Source organism: Cervus canadensis, chromosome 18 (genome assembly GCF_019320065.1).
Source record: "Cervus canadensis isolate Bull #8, Minnesota chromosome 18, ASM1932006v1, whole genome shotgun sequence".
NCBI lineage: Eukaryota > Metazoa > Chordata > Mammalia > Artiodactyla > Cervidae > Cervus > Cervus canadensis.
The window spans coordinates 46275874-46294967 of record NC_057403.1 but is presented as its reverse complement, the minus strand read 5'-3'; the positions used below and the strand labels follow the sequence as shown (position 1 = coordinate 46294967).

At 50.2% G+C, this 19094-nt stretch overlaps 1 protein-coding gene across 12 annotated transcripts in view; it reads left to right on the top strand.

Annotated features, from left to right (window-relative positions):
* Positions 1-18155, top strand: part of NOD2 (nucleotide binding oligomerization domain containing 2) — a 34148-nt gene extending 15993 nt beyond the window's left edge. For 7 of the 12 annotated variants that reach the window (XM_043436454.1, XM_043436456.1, XM_043436461.1 and 4 more), the window contains 8 exons: positions 3512-3595; positions 3803-3886; positions 6859-6942; positions 8884-8967; positions 9942-10025; positions 11837-11920; positions 15431-15514; positions 16991-18155. In XM_043436454.1, coding sequence (XP_043292389.1) covers positions 3512-3595; positions 3803-3886; positions 6859-6942; positions 8884-8967; positions 9942-10025; positions 11837-11920; positions 15431-15514; positions 16991-17063 — 661 coding nt within the window. In that variant the 3' untranslated portion in view covers positions 17064-18155. Of the gene's footprint in view, positions 1-3511; positions 3596-3802; positions 3887-4344; positions 4728-5664; positions 5785-6858; positions 6943-8883; positions 8968-9941; positions 10026-11836; positions 11932-15430; positions 15515-16990 lie in introns of those variants that run through there. The other 5 variants (XR_006263401.1, XR_006263402.1, XM_043436457.1 and 2 more) reach the window with 5 other exon arrangements.
* Positions 18156-19094: the final 939 nt, after the last annotated feature.

Here is a 19094-nt window from a genome sequence, read left to right as displayed (position 1 = left end):
ACCTCTGAGAAAGCGGAAGTTTTAGCTTAAACTTACAGTCGACTCACAGCCTCTCCAGGGCTTTATGTCTACTCTAGGGGACCCTATATTTACCCTGAGCAAGGAACAAACCTCTCCTTGACTATATTAGGGTGACATACCCTTCCCTGGACCAAAGCAGGGAGACATTTTTCTCTGTGGAGCAAGTACATGGATATCTATTAGAAGCTGTGTAGTGGCTTTTGTTATCAGGACATGGGTTTCTAAATATAATATAATAATATTGTAGCATATGTATCACAGAGAGTTGATATGTATATGTGTTGTGCTGTCCTTAGTTGGTTCAGCCGTGTCTGACTCTTTTTGGCTCTCTGTTGCCCACCAGGCTCCTCTGTCCATGGGATTCTCCAGGCAAGAATACTGAAATGGCTTGTCATGCCCTCCTCCAGGGTATCTTCCCAACCCAGGGATTGAAGTCGCATCTCTTAAGTCTCCTGCATTGGGCAAGCAGGTTTTTTTTATCACTAGCGCCACCTGGGAAGCCCCTAATATATATATGACACAGAGTTAATATATATGATAAATATCAATATATAGGGAGGAAGCTGTTGGGTGATTTGAGGAGAGTTTAATAAAAGGACAGCTTACAAAAGCTTGGGCAGTAGTTAGGAAGAGCAGATGGGATGTTAGGAAGAGAGGGATGATGCAGGCTCCTGGGCCTGGGGGTGGGGTAGAGACAGGACTGTTAGCCTCCTTAGGCCTGAATGTGAAGAGCTAACTCGTTAGAAAAGACCCTGATGCTGGGAAACATTGAAGGCAGGAGGAGAAGGGGACGACAGAGGATGAGATGGTTGGATGGCATCACCGACTCGATGGACATGAGTTTGAGCAAGCTCTGGGAGTTGGTGATGGACAGGGAAGCCTGGCGTGCTGCAGTCCATGGGGTCGCAAAGAGTCGGACACTAAGCGACTGAACACCAGCAGCAAGGCCTGAAGGGGTGGGGGTGGGCGAGTGGTTATTGGCTGGGAGGCGGGTGTGCCTGGAATGATGGAGGCACCAGCAACCTGGAAGGGCGAGGGCTGGAGGTAAATCCTGGCCCTCCCTCTCCTCCTCACTCTTGCTTTAACCCACAGGGAGCCCCCAGTCAGGTCTATAGGAATCAGCCCCGCAGGACTGACTGCCAGGTGGAGAAGGGGAGAGTGGGTCTGGCTGGGTAGGTGGAACGTGGCAGCACAATTCTCTAGTTCCCCAGGAAGGAGGAATCATAATTTTTTTTTTCACTCAGGAATTTTGAGACCTGTCTGTGGGAGCTGTGTTCCTGATAGAAATATGAATGAGCATTTTTATGGATAGTGGACCATAGTTCTCAAAGGGGTCCTTGAACCCCAAGAGGTCCAGAACCCCTGGTCTGGATGATCCTCAGTAGATGGATCGCTAGAAAGAATGGATCTCTTCTCCTTGGCTGGGAAACGTGACTCCCACATGGCCTGGAAGGGTTGGGTGGAGACTGGGGTTGTGCCTCTCTTTTCAGAGAAAGATGAGGATGGTCTGGTTCTAGTGCTCAAAGGGGGGCTTGTGGAAATACAGGTTCTTGGGCCTGTTCCCCAAATTCTCATTCTGTAGGTCTGAGGTGGGGGCCCTGGAATTTAAGTTTTTAACAGAGTGATTCTGCTGTAAGAGGTTCAGAGGCCACACCGTGAAGACTGCCGGTCTGTGGGAACCAGCTTAAATTTCCATTAGCAGTGAAAGTCCCTGACCAGGCTCCACCACACTTTGCCCTGCACACGCTTAAGTACTGAAACCGCCATCGCTACGGGGGAGGGGCAGGCAGCAGCCGTGAGCCTGCTGAGTGGGCATTTCCTGTGGGTAGAGGGACAGACAGACAGACAGAGAGGGAGTGAGGGAGGGGGGCAGAAAGGGAAAGAGACGGAGACAGGAGGGAAGGAAGTAGGGAAGAGAGAAAGGGAGAGAGAGGGAGGGTTCTCTCCCACCGTGCCAAACTGTGTCTCTCCCTCTCTGAGTTGTCTCCATGCCAACCAAAACCCTCAGGCTCCAAGGAGCCCCGTACACAAGGGGCCCCGTGCGTACAGATTTCTTGAGACCCTGGTTCTGACTCTAGGGCCATGGCTTTCAAAGTTTTCGGACCACGACCCCACGGTGAGGGAGAGGGTAAGCAAGCACCCAGACATGTCAAACTGAAATTTCACAAAATGACTTTCTCTTACTAACCCTGGTACACTCTGCTCTCTTTTTCCTTCCTGTTCTGTTTCCAGTCTAAGAAGGCTGCTCCAGACCTTCAGAGTGGGTTTCGTGACCCACCCATGCATGAATCTGACCTTAGAGCCCCTAACAGGCCGTAAGGGAGAGGCCGGCCGTGTGATGTTGTGGTTTACAGGAGACTTTGGAGCCAGAGCAACTGAACACACACACACACGGAGCTGGAACACCTAGGCTCCAATCTTCTAGACCCTGTGCAACCTTGGTGAAGTCACTTGGCTTGCTGGGCCTCAGCAAGTTTCCTTCTCTCTCATGAGCATCATAATAGTACCTACTTCATCAGATTAAAGAGGATTAAACATCAGGACTATTGGGAAGTGCTCCATACGTCTGAGCAATCAGATTACAGGTTTTACTATGTGCCAGGTGCTCAGAGGCCTTTATGTGCACTGTCTCTTTAAATCCCCACCAGAGCCCAGTGAGGCCCCCTCTACCTTCCTTCCTTTTTCACCGGTGAAGGGACCAGCAAATAGCTAGTCAAGTGACTGTCCAGGATCAGAACCTTCTTTGAGGGACTCCGGAGAGCCTGAGGTGTTAACCTTTAAGTCAGGCCCCAAGCTGACCAAAAGATGCAGAATCATGAGCACAGTGAATAAAACACACGGATCCCTGAGCCCTGCCCCACACTTGCAGACTCACCAGTTCTGGGGAAGGGGCCAGAGAGTCTATTTTAGGAGCACTATATGATGATCTTGTGATCAGGTGAGCTTTGGGGAACACCGTTCCCAAAGAGAAATGTTGGAAGGGACCTGCCAGGCAGAGGCTGGCTTGCAGGAGTACTGACATAGGGTGCATGCCTGTTTCCACAGTCTTAGCTGCTCTTGTCTGATTTTCCATCTGGTTGCCTGGATGGTGGTAACCACCATGACCCCCAGTGGTGGCCTGTCTAGTTCCCTGTGCCTTCCCCATGCTCCTTCTCACCTTGGAACTTTCGCGATGCTCCTTTCTCTTTTAGAGAGCTGGAAACAGTGCCTCCAATTAGGTAGTGCCTTCCTAAGGATTCCAATGTTCATTAGTAGAGACTCTGGGTCCCCACTTCCAAAGCCCTCCACCCCACCGAGTGCATGACGTTAGCACCCTGGCCAGGCATGGGGGAGTGTCCACTTTTTGGGGTGCTCTGTCCTTGCAGCATTTCTCAGTAGCTCAGAGGCTGGCACTTCGGGGTTAAGCAAAAGTCTCTTTGGGGATTTTGTTCACTTTTTCCCCTCTCTCATTGGCTCTGTGTTCAGATTTCTTTATTTTGTCTTTGTGTAGCTTGCGAGATAACAACATCTCAGACCGAGGCATCTGCAAGCTGGTTGAACATGCTCTTCACTGTGAGCAGCTGCAGAAGTTAGCGTAAGTCAGGCTGTGGACGTTGGGCCCTGTGTCCCCAGACTCAGCCCAAGCCGTGCCGCCTGGGCAGCAGTTGTGAGCGAGTGACGGGCTGGGAAGTTTGCGTGGCCAGAGGGCAGGGGACTCCTGAGGGTGGCAGCTACCCAGGGTTGGGGTGTCACTGTCCACTATGCTTTATCTCCATGTCTCTTCTCTCTTGGAACTTTCCAGTCTGTTCAACAACAAATTGACCGACGGCTGTGCACACTCCATGGCCAGGCTCCTTGCGTGCAAGCAGAACTTCTTGGCTTTGAGGTGAGCCTGGGGCTTCCCTGCTCCTGGAGACTTTCATCCCCGCAGCTGAGTCAGTTTGGTCTGGTCTCGCCCCGTAATGGGCATATGACCTCACCTCGCTGAAAACAAGGACAGTGTCTCATTCTGAACAGGAATTCACTGATGCTGTGACCTCCCAAGAAAACTCTGGACCAATGCTACTGAGGCTTCCTGCCCTTTGACTTTTAGCCCCCAGGACTGAGGAGGGTTTCTAGGACTTTTTTTCTTCCCTGTGTCTCAGAGTGTCACTGGCTGTCTGGGATGATCCATTCCCTGATGGTACATTGAGCACGTGTTGGGTCGGGGTAGGAATGCAGCAGTCACTTGCCACCACAGAGGCAGCCAGTTGCCAAAAAGCTCTCAGAAAGTCCTTCTATTGGTGGGTCTAGTGCTGAGCTTCCCTGCTGGCTGACACAGCAAAGAATATGCCTGCAATGCAGGAGACGTGGCTCCCGCCCCTCTGTTGGGAAGGACTCCTGGAGTAGGCTATGGCTATCTACTCCAGAATTCTTGCCTGGAAAATTCCGTGGACAGAGGAGTCTGCTACAGTCTGTGGGATCGCAAAGAGTTGGACAGGACTGAACAACTAACACTTTCACTTTCTAGTCTGGTAAGTCCGAGTTTCTGCTGCTCCCCACCCTCTCAGCCTCAACTGGAAGCTCTCTCCCATCTGACACCGTTGCATCATCCCCCCAGCTGGTCCATGGGTTGGCCTGGCTTCTTTTTCTCTCTGAGATGTTCTTGTCTCCTGGGTTTATGAGGCAGGGTTGTTTTTCATTCGCTAAGCTGTGCCCAATTCTTTGTGACCCCATGGACTGTAGCATGCCAGGCTTCCCTGTCCTTTACCATCTCTCGGAGTTTGCTCAAACTCATGTCCATTGAGTCTGTGATGCCATCCAACCGTCTCATCCTCTGTCACCCCCTTCTCTTCCTGCCCTCAATGTTTGCCAGCATCAGGGTCTTTTCCAGTGAGTCAGCTCTTCACATCAGGTGGCCAAAGTATTGGAGTTTCAGCTTCAAAGTGAAGAATTGCTTCCATGCATTTGGGGATGAGCTGCCATTTTAAAGTTGTTGACTCAATCTTGGGCAGGGCCGCTGAGGCCAACACCAGAGGTACCATTCTGTATTGAGGACTTTCTTCTGCCTCCATCACCTGCTACCCTCAGCTCAGGAAGCCAAGAGTGGCTGTGGCCAGAGCTGGGCTGGTGCAACCTCCAGGGAGGGCTGTAGGGTAGCAAAAGGTGCTGCTCCCACTCCCAGAACTTGAGAGATCTGTGTTTTGGGTTACTATAGCATCTCAGTTGAGAGCACGGGGCTCTGGAGCCAGACTGACCAAGGTTTGGATCCAGCATCCCTGAGATTTGAATCCTCATTAGCTGTGTGACCTTGGGTCACACAGTGACCTCTGTTTTCTGTGTCTCTGTTTTCCCTTCTATAAAATGGAGAAAGTAATTATAGCTCATAACTCATAAGTAGTTGTGATGATTAGAAAGTGAAAGTCGCTCAGTGATGTCTAACTCTTTCCATGGACTTTCCAAGTTCATGGAATTCTCCAGGCCAGAATACTGGAGTGGGTAGCCTTTCCTTTCTCCAGGGGATCTTCCCAACCCAGGGATCGAACCAGGGTTTCCTGCATTGCAGACGAATTCTTTACCAGCTGAGCTACCAGGGAAGCCCAAGAATACTGGAGTGGGTAGCCTATCCCTTCTCCAGGGGATCTTCCTAACCTAGGAATCAAACCAGAGTCTCCTGCATTGCAGGCAGATTCTTTACCAGCTGAGCTACCAGGGAAGCCCTGTGACGATTAAGCAAGTTAATATACATAGAAAGCTGGCACAGTATCCCAGAACTTAGTGCCCAAGAGATGGTGGAAAAATCACGTAAGTTCTCAGCATGTTAATCCTGTTTGTCCAGTCCTCCAAGGAGGGATTAGATACGCAACAGATTTGCTGGGGGAAATGCCTATGGGCGGAAATTGGGGAAGGGAGCTCGAGGAGGAGGCTGGGAGGGCCGCAGGTCTGACCCCGAGGGAGGGAGAGAGGGAAAGAAGGGTTGTCAGGAGGAAGCAGCTTAGACCCCAGTGCAGTTTGGAGAAAAGACCGAGGCTTCTGGGGAGTCCTGCAGCCAGTGTGCCCTACAGGAGGCTCAGGTCTCCCAGTCCTTGGCTGGGAGCAGCCCGTGGGAAGCAGGCCTTGGGGAAGGGTCGGGGGGCACTGGACTTACCAGCACAGCAGCTGGGGCCCTTGGTTACCCAGGAAGGTCAGAGGTCTGTCGGCTTAAAGTGAATGAAACTTCTCTGAAAGATGAAACTGGCAGTATTATTCCAGGAAGCCTGGAGCTGTGGGTGAGAGTTCCGGGGACCTCCCTGAAACTCTCTGAGGTGCCCAAATTTTGCTGAAACCCCCTCCTCCACCTCTGCCCGAAGGCTTAGCAGGATCCCTTTCTTTCTTTCAGCCACCAGCTCCACGCGCCCCGCCCCCCCCCCCCAGGCACTTTCAAAAACAGGTAGATGCCACCCGCAGCCACCATGGATGGGGCAGGCTGCGGGAAGAAAGCAGGGTCCAGCGCCCGCCCGCAGTCAGACGAGAGGATGGAAGAGTGAGTCACTCTCCCTCCCTGGGGAAGCCGCCTCCCTGGACTGTTGTGGTTCCTGCTCCTGCCTGTCACAGTGCTTTGCAAAACAGGCTCTTCCATGCCTCCCCCTTTGCTGGTGGAAAAGGAAGCAGGAGCAGTCAGTGAGCCCCCTGAGCTGGAGCAGCACACACCGCGTCTCCAGCTGGAGCTGGAGGACTGGTTCCTGTGCCCTTCAGAGAGGTCCCCCACCCTTTCTTCCCTGTTTCTCTGTCTGGGCCACACTCCTTGTGCACCCCTCTCCCCAGACCCGGGTCTGGGGGGGCAGTAAGGGTCCTCCCGCCCTGCTCTCTGTCTCAGTTTTCCTCTGTCTTCCCTTCCAGGCTGGGGAACAACCACATCACAGCCGCGGGAGCCGAGGTGCTCGCCCAGGGGCTCAGAACTAACAACTCCTTGCAGTTTTTGGGGTAGGTGGGGTTCTGGGGCAGAGGGGCAGCACGCAGGGGTTGGGGACTTGTGAGGATTTAGGTGCAGGTGAAACCAACTCTTCAGCCCCAAGATCTCCGAGACAACCCCCTCCCTTCCATCCCCCGCCCAGGCTGCCATGGGGAGGGAGAGCGTGGGCGGCCTTGATGCCTCTGCCTCGCTTTTTGCTCAATAAACAGGAAGTTCAGGATGTCAGGGTTGGGGGAGGGCAGAGCCCACGTGCAGTGGCAGGAAGCCCTCTGGTCCTCCAGGGCACTGGAGCTGTGCTTCTCACCTTGGTCTATACCTGGGAACCACTGGGGAGCTCCTGAAGGCCACTATCTGCCCCAGGCTAATTGAATGAATTATCTAGATGCAAGGTCCAGAATCAGTAATGTAAAAAAGCGCCCCAGATGATGTGCAGCCTGGGCTGAGAGCCAAGGAAAGAGAAGGAAGTGGGGAAGTTTGGACCCTGGACCTTGGACGGGAGGAAGCTGCACCAGGTCCTACACAGCCCTGGCTTCCTGTGGGGTCATGCCAGGCAGGGGAGAGGGGTCAGACAGAGGCGGGAAGGGCAGTCCACAAACCTCCGGGCCCGCGCGTGGGGCTTTCTCTGTTTGCTGGGCAGACAGGGTTGTACCTGTCCAGTCCCCTGGAGACTCTTTCCTGTCCTGTTTTGCCCTGGTATAAACTAGGGTCTATTTGAAAACAAAACAAAACAAACAAGCAAACAAACAACAAAAAAAATGGGGATTTTAGAACCCAAGACTGTAGGAAGATTGACTTTAGGGCCTGGGTGTTCCAACCCATTTTACAGGCAGGCAAGTTGCCCACCAGCTCTGTTTGAGCCCCGAATGGGGCTGTGTTGCTGGAGAGATAAGCCTTTGTCCAAAACGCATCAGTAGCATCACAGAGTCAAGGAGAGGGTGGCCTCGGCCCCTCTGAGCTCCTTCCTTCTTGAGATCACATCTGTTTAGCTTTCAACACCTATTTATGAAGGTACCTGTCTGGGCTTGGTCTTGTGCTAAAACCCCCAAGTGTGTATCACATGATACACACTGTTATGTAACTTGGTTTTTTTTTCCTTAACGCTGTATTATTACAGGTGTTTTGTTCATATCACATGACCTCACTTTTAAAAAGAACAGCTGCTTAGTATTCCAGTGGTTTGATGTCGTGATGTGTTTCGTTGGTTTCATGCGCACTTTAGGTTGTGGGCAGGGTTTGTGCTATTAGAGTGTCACACCCTGGCGTGCAGAGCGCTGCTGGCAGGGGGCCAGAGCTCACTAAATGTTCGCCTTATGAGTGAAAGTGCAGTGAGCATCCCAGCCCTCTCTGCCCACGCGGGCACCTCCGGGTCCATCCTAACTTCCCACATGGGAAATGGCCAGGTGCCAAGGTATGAGCTGGGCTCCATCTTTGAAAGGCGTGTTTCCCAATTAGGGAGGGCCTGGGGAGGAGGAGCCAGAAGGTGAAGGAGCTGGAGGCTGCGAAGGAACTGGGGATGTGACAAAGGAGTGAGAGATGAAGAACCGGTGTGTGGAAGAGTTCGCCTTGTTCTGGGTGGTCCTAGAGGTCCCTAGTTAGGGACTCTTGAGTGGCAGTGGGCAGAAGCATGTCTGACCCAGTGTCAGGAAAAAATGTCACAACTGTGCCTTGGCATTAAGAATGAGTTCCCCATCCCTGAGAATATGCACTGGGTGGGCCTCTAACTATTTTGAAAGTCTGATTTAAAGAAACTAAAAAGTCTAATTGAAGTTTGGCCATCCTTCCAGAAAGATGGAGGCAGGCTCACTTTGCTGGGACCTGAGTCCCCGCTGAGACGTTTCTGGGACTGGGGAGTCCTGCCCCTCTGCCTGGGACCGCAGAGAGGAGGGGCATGTGTCTCAAACACCAAGCAGGTTCTCACTGACACTCTCTGTTTTCTCCATTGAACCTTTCAGGTTCTGGGGCAACCAGGTGGGTGACGAGGGGGCCCAGGCCTTGGCTGCAGCCTTGGGTGATCACCAGAGCTTGAGGTGGCTCAGGTAAGTCTCAGAGTTTGTCCTGCAGTTGCTGGGGGAAGCCAGTGTGAGGAGGGAGGAGCCTGGGACAGTTTTGAAGGTCTGTGAACTTCATTTTCACCCCGCTGTGTTAGACAGTGGGATGAGAAAGAAAGAGCGCTGGAGTTGAAGTCAGGACACCTGGCTCTTTCTGGGTGACTGTGGGTCCCATTTCCTCTCAAGGGTCTTGATTCCCTATCTGTACTCGGAAGATCTTGGGCTGGATCAGATAGTTTAGTTGCTCAGTCATCTCCGACTCTTTGTGATCCCATGGTCTATAGTTTGCCAGGCTCCTCTGACCATGGGATTCGGCAGGCAAGAATACTGGAGTGGGTTGCCATTTCCTCCTCCAGGGGATCTTCCCGACCCAGGGATTGAACCTGGGTCTTCCAAATCTCCTGTGTCTCCTGCATTGCAAGCGGACTCTGTGCTGGATCTTTGTTGCTTTGTTGCTTTTCTCTACTTGTAAAGAGCAGGGGCTACTCTCTAGTTGCAGTACATGGGCTTCTCATTGCGGTGGCTTCTCTTGTCGTGGAGCATGGGCTCTAGGGCACACGGGCTTCCGTGGGTTCAGTGGTTGCGGCTCCTGGGCTCTAGAGCACAGGCTCAATAGTGGCACAAGGGCATATGGGATCTTCCTAGACCAGTCATTGAACCCGTGTCTCCTGCATTGGCTGGTGGATTCTTTACCACTGAGCCACCAGGGAAGCCCTGGATCAGCTACACTTCATCTCAAGAGTCAACTCCAGTCTGTTAGGGGGAGCTGCTCAGTAAACCATGTTGGGAAGGATTCTAAAACACTGCTTCTGGACTTAGTGAAAAAGAGCACTGTAATCGATTAGTCTGAAATGGAGCAGACCAGGACTTGTGGCAGTGTGTGCCATGCATTTTCCCCTTCTTGAGTTATCTTTGAAGTCCCTCACTGCCCTGACACATTTTTGTTTTCTGACTGCATCCAGCCTGGTGGGGAACAACATTGGCAGCGTGGGTGCGCAAGCCTTAGCATTGATGTTGGAAAAGAATGTGGCCCTGGAAGAACTCTGGTGAGTTTAGGGGATTCATCTCTCTAGGGAGGCAGACACTAGCCTTTTTTCATTCTCTGGCTTCATCTGTGGAAGCTGATGTGTGTGTAAGACAAAGATGGGTGACTGAGTGATTGGGTGATTGTGTTTGTCTTTGTCCTAAGTGGCATGAAGCTTATAGAGCCTGGCTAACTCTTTTCATTGAGTTTTTCAAACCAATTTGATTGGTTTGTTGATTTGTATGCTTCCTCCGTGGCGCGTAATAGTTCAGAGCACAGACTCTGGAAAAGAGCAGGCTGAGCTTCAAGTCCTGCTGTGATCTTAAACAAGTTAAGTAACAATCTCTGAATCTCAGGTTTCTTACCTGTAAAATGAGTATGGATGCTTTCAACTATTAAATACTTTTGTAAAAATTAAATGAGATAACACCTGTAAGTAGCTTTGTACAGTGTCTGGCATATGTGTAAGCGCTCCATAAATGTGAAATTGTAATAGGATAGTGTCTCAATGGACATGAACTTGAGCAAACTCCAGGAGACGGTAAGGGACAGGGAAGCCTGGCATGCTGCAGTCCATGGGATCGTAGAGAATCAGACCCGACTTAGCAACTGAACAACAGCAAATGTTTCTACGACTCTTGATGCTACTGCTACAAGGATTGCTGCTGCTACTGCTATCAGTGTTTTGTTATTTCAAGGTGAATGTGAGTGCCTAAGAACCCTGCATATGAGAGTCGGGGTCATGTGCAAGGCGGAGTAGTTTGGGGGAGGTTAAAAGATGAACCATGAACCATATTTATCCTGATTCCAAGCTTTCCATCCCTTAGATGCCACTAGTCTAGCCTTCTTATGACATATTCTGGGCAGTTCCAAATTGTATCAAGGAGATAAAATGCTGAATGTTTGATTTTTTTTTTCCAGGAAGTATAAAGGTACTGAAACCTATTGAGCTTTGCCACAAAATGGATATTGCTGATGGTCCTTGACTGTCAGTGGGGCTCACTAGCTTGGCCGATGTACCATTGAGTATATCCTGATCAGATTCCACAACTTGGAAATTCTTGTTAGAGAATTGCCTCACTGTGAATGTATTGGTTATGACTACATTAGGCTGTATGAAATGGAAAACCTCCATCTAAAGTGGCTTAAATCAGTAGAGACCTGACTTTTTTTTTTAATGTACATGCAGTTTGGAGGTAGGCAGCATATGGCTGTTATGGCAGCTACATATGGCCAGGAGGAGTCTGGACTCTCTCTCATTTTGATCTGTTTCATCCTCAGCATGTGGCTTTGTTCTCGTGGTTGGTTGCCTCATGGTTACAAGGTGGCTGCTGCAGCACCTGCAGCACTCCTGTATTTCAGTTTCAGCCTCTATATCTAGGAAGGGCAAAAGCCTGGGTCTCTCCGCTTTAAAGAGCATTCACAGAGTCCCCATCTGTCAACTCCTCCTTACGTGTTGATGGCCATGTGGATGTCCCTTAGCCAACTCTGGCTGCAGTTGAGAGTGGGGAATGTAGTTCTTCCACCAAGCACATGGCTGCTCCAAATGAAATTAAGCTTCCATTAAGAAGAAAGAAGCAGAAAATGGATCTTGAGTCACTAGGACGTAAGGGAACTTCTGTGGAGGAGGAGCCCTGGAGCAAATTCTCTCCCAGAGATGGCCCAGAAATTCAGGACCCTTACACTTTGCTTGACCTGCTTTTACTTTATTGGTTTTCAGATGTTGGATATTCTTAATCGGCAGAGGTGGGGCACATGGGTTCGTCTTTATTGGCATCATCTTATACAATAAATGTCACCAGTCAACTGGGTTTTCTCCTTTATTCTTGCCAGCCTGGAGGAGAACCACGTCCAGGATGAAGGTGTGTGTTTCCTCGCCAAAGGACTTGCAAGAAATTCAAGTTTGAAAGTCCTGAAGTAAGGAATCTGTAAGCAGGAGCTAGACAGTAATGATCGGCCTTGAGAGGGGGTGTTTCTGAATAAGAAATCTGGGTGGCTTCCCAGCCTGGCTAATTCACATAAGGTGGCCCCCTAGAAAACAGTCTTTTGGGGTCCTCCCAAATGTAGGCAAGGGGTAGTGAAGTGAAGCTGAGGAGGGAGAGTAACAAGAAAAGGGTGTCATCAAAGCTGGTGATCACTGGGGACCAGTGGGGTGCAATCCTGTGGGCTCGAGGCAGCAAGGGGTATTTATCTACCAACTGTCTCTCCTTCATGTGTTGAGGTGTACTTGTGGGGATATTTGTTTTCCGGTGCTTCTGGCTTGCCCTGACCATGGTTAAGCATGCTCCTGGGTTCTTCAGAATCTCCTACAGAGGGTGGAGGTCTCCCCAGCAAGCAGCTCCTCAGCAAGCAAGAGTTAGAGGCGAGAGCTGAGGGAATAGGGGTGGGTTGCCCACAGCATCTGCTCCGTGGCTTGTAGGACATGCCCTTTTGCCTCTCCAGGAGTCTTCCCTTACTCAGACAGGAGATTTCTGATGGTCATCTCCAGTGGTTCCTCTTGGTGTGTGATTAGTATGCAGACAGGCATTTTTGCTTTTACTCATATGTGCATGCATCCTTTTATATATTGATCCAAGAAATGTTTCTGGAGCTCCCACTCTGTGCCAAGCTCTGTTTGAGGCACTGAGGATAGAGGGATGAAAAGGCCCTGCTAACACAGCTCTTAAATTTGAATAGGAGACACAGATAATGAGCAAGTAAACAAATACGTGAGATCATTTCTGTTAGTAATATGCACTTTCAAGAGAATTCAAGAGAGGGATGACAGGAGAGGGCAAGGTAACTGCTTCTGGGCAGGACCTCTAAGAAGGTGACAAAAGACTTGAAACCTGAATAAGAAGGGTCCTGCCATGCTGAGATCTTAGGGATGTGCATTCCAGGTGGACAGGACAGCAAGTGCAAAGGCCCTGTGGCATAAACAGTCTTGGTAGTTTTGAGAACAGAAGGAGGACCTGTGAGATTAGACTATAGTGGATGGTGGAGTGAGGCGGAGGTGGGAGGAGCCAGCCACAACAGCCTTAGAGCCCTGGGAAAGAGCTCAGAGTTTATTCTGAGGGTGTTGAGGAGCCTTCAGGGGGTTTTAATGAGGACAGTCATGTAATCTGATTCATATCATCCAAAGATCATGCTTGTTGCTTTGTGCAGAACAGGTGGAGGGACGGTAAGATGGAAGCAGGGAGACCAGCCAGGAGACCCCTGCATTCTTCCAGGCCAGAGAGGGAGATTGGGTCAGGGTGAGGGCAGTGAGGGAAGCAGGGCACAGCAGCTGGGGAAGGTCCCTTGGGGGGCCGGGGAAGTGATGGCAGGACCACCGGTGGTGGACTCGGTGGGCAGGGATGCATGCCCCAAGGAGAGGGATGGCAGATGTGAGCAGGAGCCCGGCCAGTGGTCACCACAGGCTTGTGGAATGCCACACCAGCCTTGCTGCCAAAGGTCTCATTTCCCAGGGACATCAGGGCACCAACAGATGGCTCCTTTCTCTAGAGGAGAGTGGTCCCTGCCCTGGCAGACATGGCCCGGGGAAACACTTGCCTCCCGAGACAGGCAGACAGCTGCCTCTGGGAGGGTGGCTGCTTCGCTGCCAGCCCGCCATCCACTCTGGCAGCTCTTGTTTGTGTTGCTCCAAAGGGGCTAGGAAGTTGCCAAATGTTTGGGGAAAACACTTCCACTCATCACGTGGGTGACGCTGGGGCTCGGGGGGCCCGGGTAAAGCCCGGGTTAATCTGAGCTGGGATGCCAGGCTTTGCACACGATGAGGGGCCCTTGGCGATACGTGGTTGATGATTGACCAGGTGCGGATGAGGCACACTTGTCCTCCGTCACTGTCACAGGCTCACCCCGCTTGACCCCCACAGGTGCCAGGCAATGGCAGCCGCCAGGCTCCACGCTGCCTCGGTGGGAGTCTTATAATTCAGCATCGCTGAACTGTATCCTCCTCCACTGTTTCCCCATAAAAATCGAGCTTCTCACCGATCTTAAAAAAGAAAAGAAAAGCCTACATCCTTCTTCTAGGCGTAATCTCTGCCAAGCGTTGGTTAAGAGCACAGGTTCTGGAACCTAATGGCTGGGGTTTGACCCCAGCTCCACCATTACCAATAGTTCCTACTTGGACTGGTAACTCAGCTGCCTCAAGTGTAGACAGGGTAATAGGTGAACCCTCCTCACAGGGTTCCGAGCATGCGCGGAGGTGATGTAGGTTATGAGCGGCACGTAGTAAGGGCTCAACAGATGTTGGCTGATGTCATTATTAGCCCTGCCTTAGGTCAGCATCTCGGAAGTTCCTGAAATTGTCGAGGGGGAAGCCAGGTAGTGCAGGTTATCTGGAAGGACAGCTGTGAGCAAGAAGACAGGGCGGGGACCCTTGAGCTCTCTGTTACACAACAGCGTCCCACTAGCTATCTGTTTAGGGTTAGGTACTCCATAGTTGCCTTAACAATGCTGAGTAAGTTTCTGCATACAACAGTGTGAATCAGCTGTATGTATACACAGGGCCTCCCTGGTAGCTCAGCTGGTAAAGAATCCGCCTGCAATGCAGGAGACCTGGGTTTGATCCCTGGGTTGGGAAGATCGGCTGGAGGAGGGCATGGCAGCCCACTCCTGTATGCTTGCCTGGAGAATCCCCATGGACAGAGGAGCCTGGTGGGCTGCAGGCCATGGGGTCACAAAGAGTCAGACACGACTGAACGACTAAGCACAGCACAGCATGTGAAGTTGCTCAATCGTGTCCAACTCTTTGCAACCCCATGGACTGTAGCCTGCTAGGCTCCTCTGTCCATGGGATTCTCCAGGCAAGAATACTGGAGTGGGTTGCCATTTCCTACTCCAGGGGAATCTTTCCAACACAGGGATCGAACCCAGGTCTCCCGCACTGCAGGCAGGCTTTTTACCGTCTGAGCTGCCAGGGGCTCAGACATACGCCGTGTAAGTATGTATACACATACTCCCCCTCCCCGTGAGCCTCCCTCCGCCCCCCATCCCACCCCTCTAGGTCATCACAGAGCCCTGAACTGAGCTCCCTGTGCTATAGAGCAGCTTCCTGCTAGCTATCTGTTTAATCCTTATACTTCATGAGGTGGGTACCCTTTTAGGCCCCTTTTACAGATGAGGAAATTGGGACTCATCTGCTTGAAATGAAAAAAAGAAGTAGTGTAAGGTGGATTTGAACCCTGGCACTAAAATGCATGTATTTTTATTACCGTGTTAGCTCCTTCCTAAGGGAGCAGCTACTTTAATACTCATCTGGTGAATGGAGGAGAGAGGGGTACATTTCACTTTGAGGATGAATTCACTGGGGATCTCAGACAGGAAAGGGACGTGCTGAAAGGGCAAGTGGGATTCAGGAGTCCAGCTCCCAAAGCCTCCTTTAATTGGATAGACTAGCCAAAAACCAAGCATCCTCAAAGTTCACCATTCTGTCTTCCTCTCTAGGCTGTCTAACAACCACATCACCTCCCTTGGGGCAGAGGCCCTCGTGCAGGCCCTTGAAAAGAATGACAGCATTCGGGAAGTCTGGTAAGACCCCTGGCAGGCCTCTTTAACCTCTCTGAGCCTCGGTTTTCCAATGTATAAATTGAGGTGAAGGGAGAGAGGAACTTTAGAATTTCTAAGATCCCTTATGACTCAGACCTTCAGTCCTGTTCTGCATGGGATGAATCTGGTTCCCTGGGAAAGATGTCTTGTTGTTTCTAAGCAGGGACCAACTGTCTCGTTTTTAAATTGTGTTTGTTCAGAAACGTCTCTGTTTTCGGCAATCGTGTGGGATTTGGGGTGTGGTTGAAAAGGGAAACAGAGAAAGGAACTCTGTTCCTGCCCCCCCATCGGCCATTACATCTGACTTCATGGGTCAGGGCTGCTCTATGAGACCCTCTGCAGTTCTAGGTGGATGTTACACAGTGTTTCCAAGTCCTTATTTGTAACAAAAAGCCATGTTCCTTCATGTATTTGAAAAACATATTGCATCACAACTTCAAAGATTTCTCCTTCTCCTTCCCGGGAATCTATTTATTGCTCAGATAATAGAAAGATTTCCCCTGGTTTAACAGTTTATGAGTGAATGTCACTATATACATTTCAGGCACTGAGCTAGAAATCAATATTTAAAAATGAGGACATTTCCCTACAATCTTTCTATCTTTCAGAGGTTTCTCAAAAAAGCAACTCTGGGCCCCGATTTAGAATGGCAGTAATTAAGCAGAGTAGAGACAAACTGACCCCATTCAGCCAGGCAGACCTTCTCAGGCTCACCCCCAACCCCATCGAGTTGATTGTCTCGGACCAGTTCCCTTTGGCTGCTGTATATTACATGCCTCGTCCCTGAAAGCTCCTGAACCCTGCTTTAAATATGCAGATTTGTCCCTCTCTCAAAAAGCAGATCAAGGCAGTAGCAACTGTAGCTATCAAATGATGAAGTTAAAAATAAAGGCTTCTAAAAATCTGTCCTGCGATAGAGAGATTTTCTTTTCTGTGCGATTGTGTAATCCCTCTAGGCTGTGAGGTCCTCGATCTTGGGTAGAGAGTGTTTTTTTTTTTTTAACTATTGCACAATTCTGAGAAATGTCACGTTCTGTGTCCAGGGGGAGCAAACCGACATCAGGTTGATATTTTAAGGGTTCTGATGTTACTGGCAGAGCTTGGGAGGACATTGGGACTTGCTCATTGCATTCTTGACAGCTTCTGCTGTTGCCTTAAAAAGACTGGCCGGCCTTGAAGAGTCAGGGCTGGCTGGCCCCAGTGTGGACTCTGCAGAGTCATGGAGGCTTGTTAAATCATGCACAGTGATTCATGAGCTGCCCTGGCTGACGGAGGGTAAAACCTGCACAGACAGCTCTCCCAGGAGAGCTGCAGCTGGGCGGTGGCAGCGGTGGAGGGTGGGGAGGGGCAGGCCATCCAGGCACAGGTTTACAGGTTTACGAAGCAGCAGCTTCCTGATCGAAAGCACGGCTCCAGTCCGGTCCTCACTCAAACCTCTCTTGGCTTTATCCCCTTCAGGCTCCGAGGAAACACTTTCTCTCCGGAGGAAATTGAGAAACTCAGCCACCGGGATACCAGACTCTTGCTCTGATGTCTCCGGGCCAGCGTTCAGCTCAGTGTGTTTGGGAGGAGGCCATGGGTTTGGACCCCAGGATGGGACGACATCTGAGAACAGCCCACTCAGATGGAACCTGGACCTGCCCAGGGCCAACCCAATAGGTCACCTTTGTTCTCGCAGAGGAAAGCGCATCCGTGCCCTGTGGAGTAGATTTCACTGAAGCCCACCTTTGCCATCAACTTCTTGCCAAGATTCAATCCTGGGATGTTGAAGAGGGGTAGCCTGCCTGTACAGGATGGGGCTGGTCTGAAGTCAAGCTGACATGGGTCAGTGAGGCCCACGGATGCCACCGAGTATTTATGGGTGTGGAGAGCTCCCCGTGAGGAGGGATGTTCAGCAAGCAACTGTTCGCTTTGTCTCAGCTCACGGTCATGCATCAGGTTGTTCTCTGCGTCTGGTCCGCAGTGGACCCTGCATGTGGCACTTCCTCTGTGGTTGAGATTCAGAATGTGGGCATTCTCACCTTTGATCTTAACTTAGTACCCTGGCCCTGCCCCCACCCTGCCATCCCCCTCAACCCTCCCCCCATCTGCGGTGGGAGGGGCTACAGCTTACCCTGCTCTCCTTCTAGAACTTAAGGCACTATCGAAAGGGGACAGGTGACATATATGTGTTCCTTAAGACATTCTAGAGTTTCGAGAAAAATATGACGGGCCCAACAACTGGACTTTTATTTCCAGTAGAAATCAATTACTCTTCAGTTAAACCTTTGGGAACAACTCCTTATCCAAATGCCACTTTTAAAATTAACCTAGGCCAGAATTTTGAACAGCCCCACCAGGTCTCCGAGGCCTGTGAACTGAACTCTGGCGGCAGACTTCCAAAATATATTCATAAGAGATGGTTTGGTTTTGTTTGTGCCAGGCCGCTTTAGGATATAAAGTTATAGATCAAAAGTTTACAGGGCAAAATCAAAGGCCTTTCCTTATAACGCAAATGTTTTTCTCTGAATTTTTCAGAAGCTTCTGTAAACTGTCAGGTGCTGTGCAAGTGTTATTATTTTCAACACTGTTATTTGTGAAGAACTGGTTAATATTTATAAACCACTTTGTTTTATTCTCCCTAGTTCATGATTTTATAAAAAAACAAAAAACATGACCGTTAATGTTATGCTGTAAATAATCCCAGAGGATAAAACTATTGAGTCACCAAAGCTATCTTCATTGTGACCAAACACAATGAAGTATTTAAAAATACTCTGACCATTATCACATATTAAAGCACAGTTTTCTCCTTGAAGGGAGGAGACAAGATGTTTCAACCAGATAATTGATTGCTTAAGGCACAAGCAGTGTTTAGAAATAGCCTTGCAATCAAAACACATTTGGCTTCAGTTTAGAGAAGTCTAGCCCAGCATGGAGTTTTAAGCTATAGAGGAACCTCACAGTGTCCCAGCTGAAACACAAATGTGAGAGATGCAAGCAGGCCCCTGGGCCTCCCTCCATCCTCTCCAAGTGTCTCCAGGGGAGAAGGATGGAGAAGATTGGGGAACAGTTCTCTGCAAGCAGCCTCGTGGGTAGGCCTTGGTGAAATAATTCTTAGCTGAATTTAATTAGCAAGGACTCAGGTGGCTGCTCATCAAGGTGGAATCGGCTTCCTTGAATGGTTTCCTCTATGTCTGGTTGGTTAAATACTGTGGCATCTCCCTGGGCCCCTCCCCAGTAAGAGCATGCGTGTGGGTTCTCTTTGCTTGTTTGAATTTATTTTATTGAGGTATGGTTGATTTACAGCATTGTGTTAATTTCTATACAGCCGAATGATTCCGTTATACATATTGTACTACTCTTTTTCCATTATGGTTCTTCACAGGATAAACTATTAATAGTTCCTTGTGCTATACATTAGGACTTTGTTATTTATCCATTCAATATATAATAGCTTACATTTGCTAACCTCAGTCTCTTACTCCATCCCTGCCCCACCCTCTGCCCCCTTGGCAACCACAAGTCTGGTCTCTGTGTCTTTGAGTCTGTTTATGTTTTGTAGATATGTTCATTTGTGTTA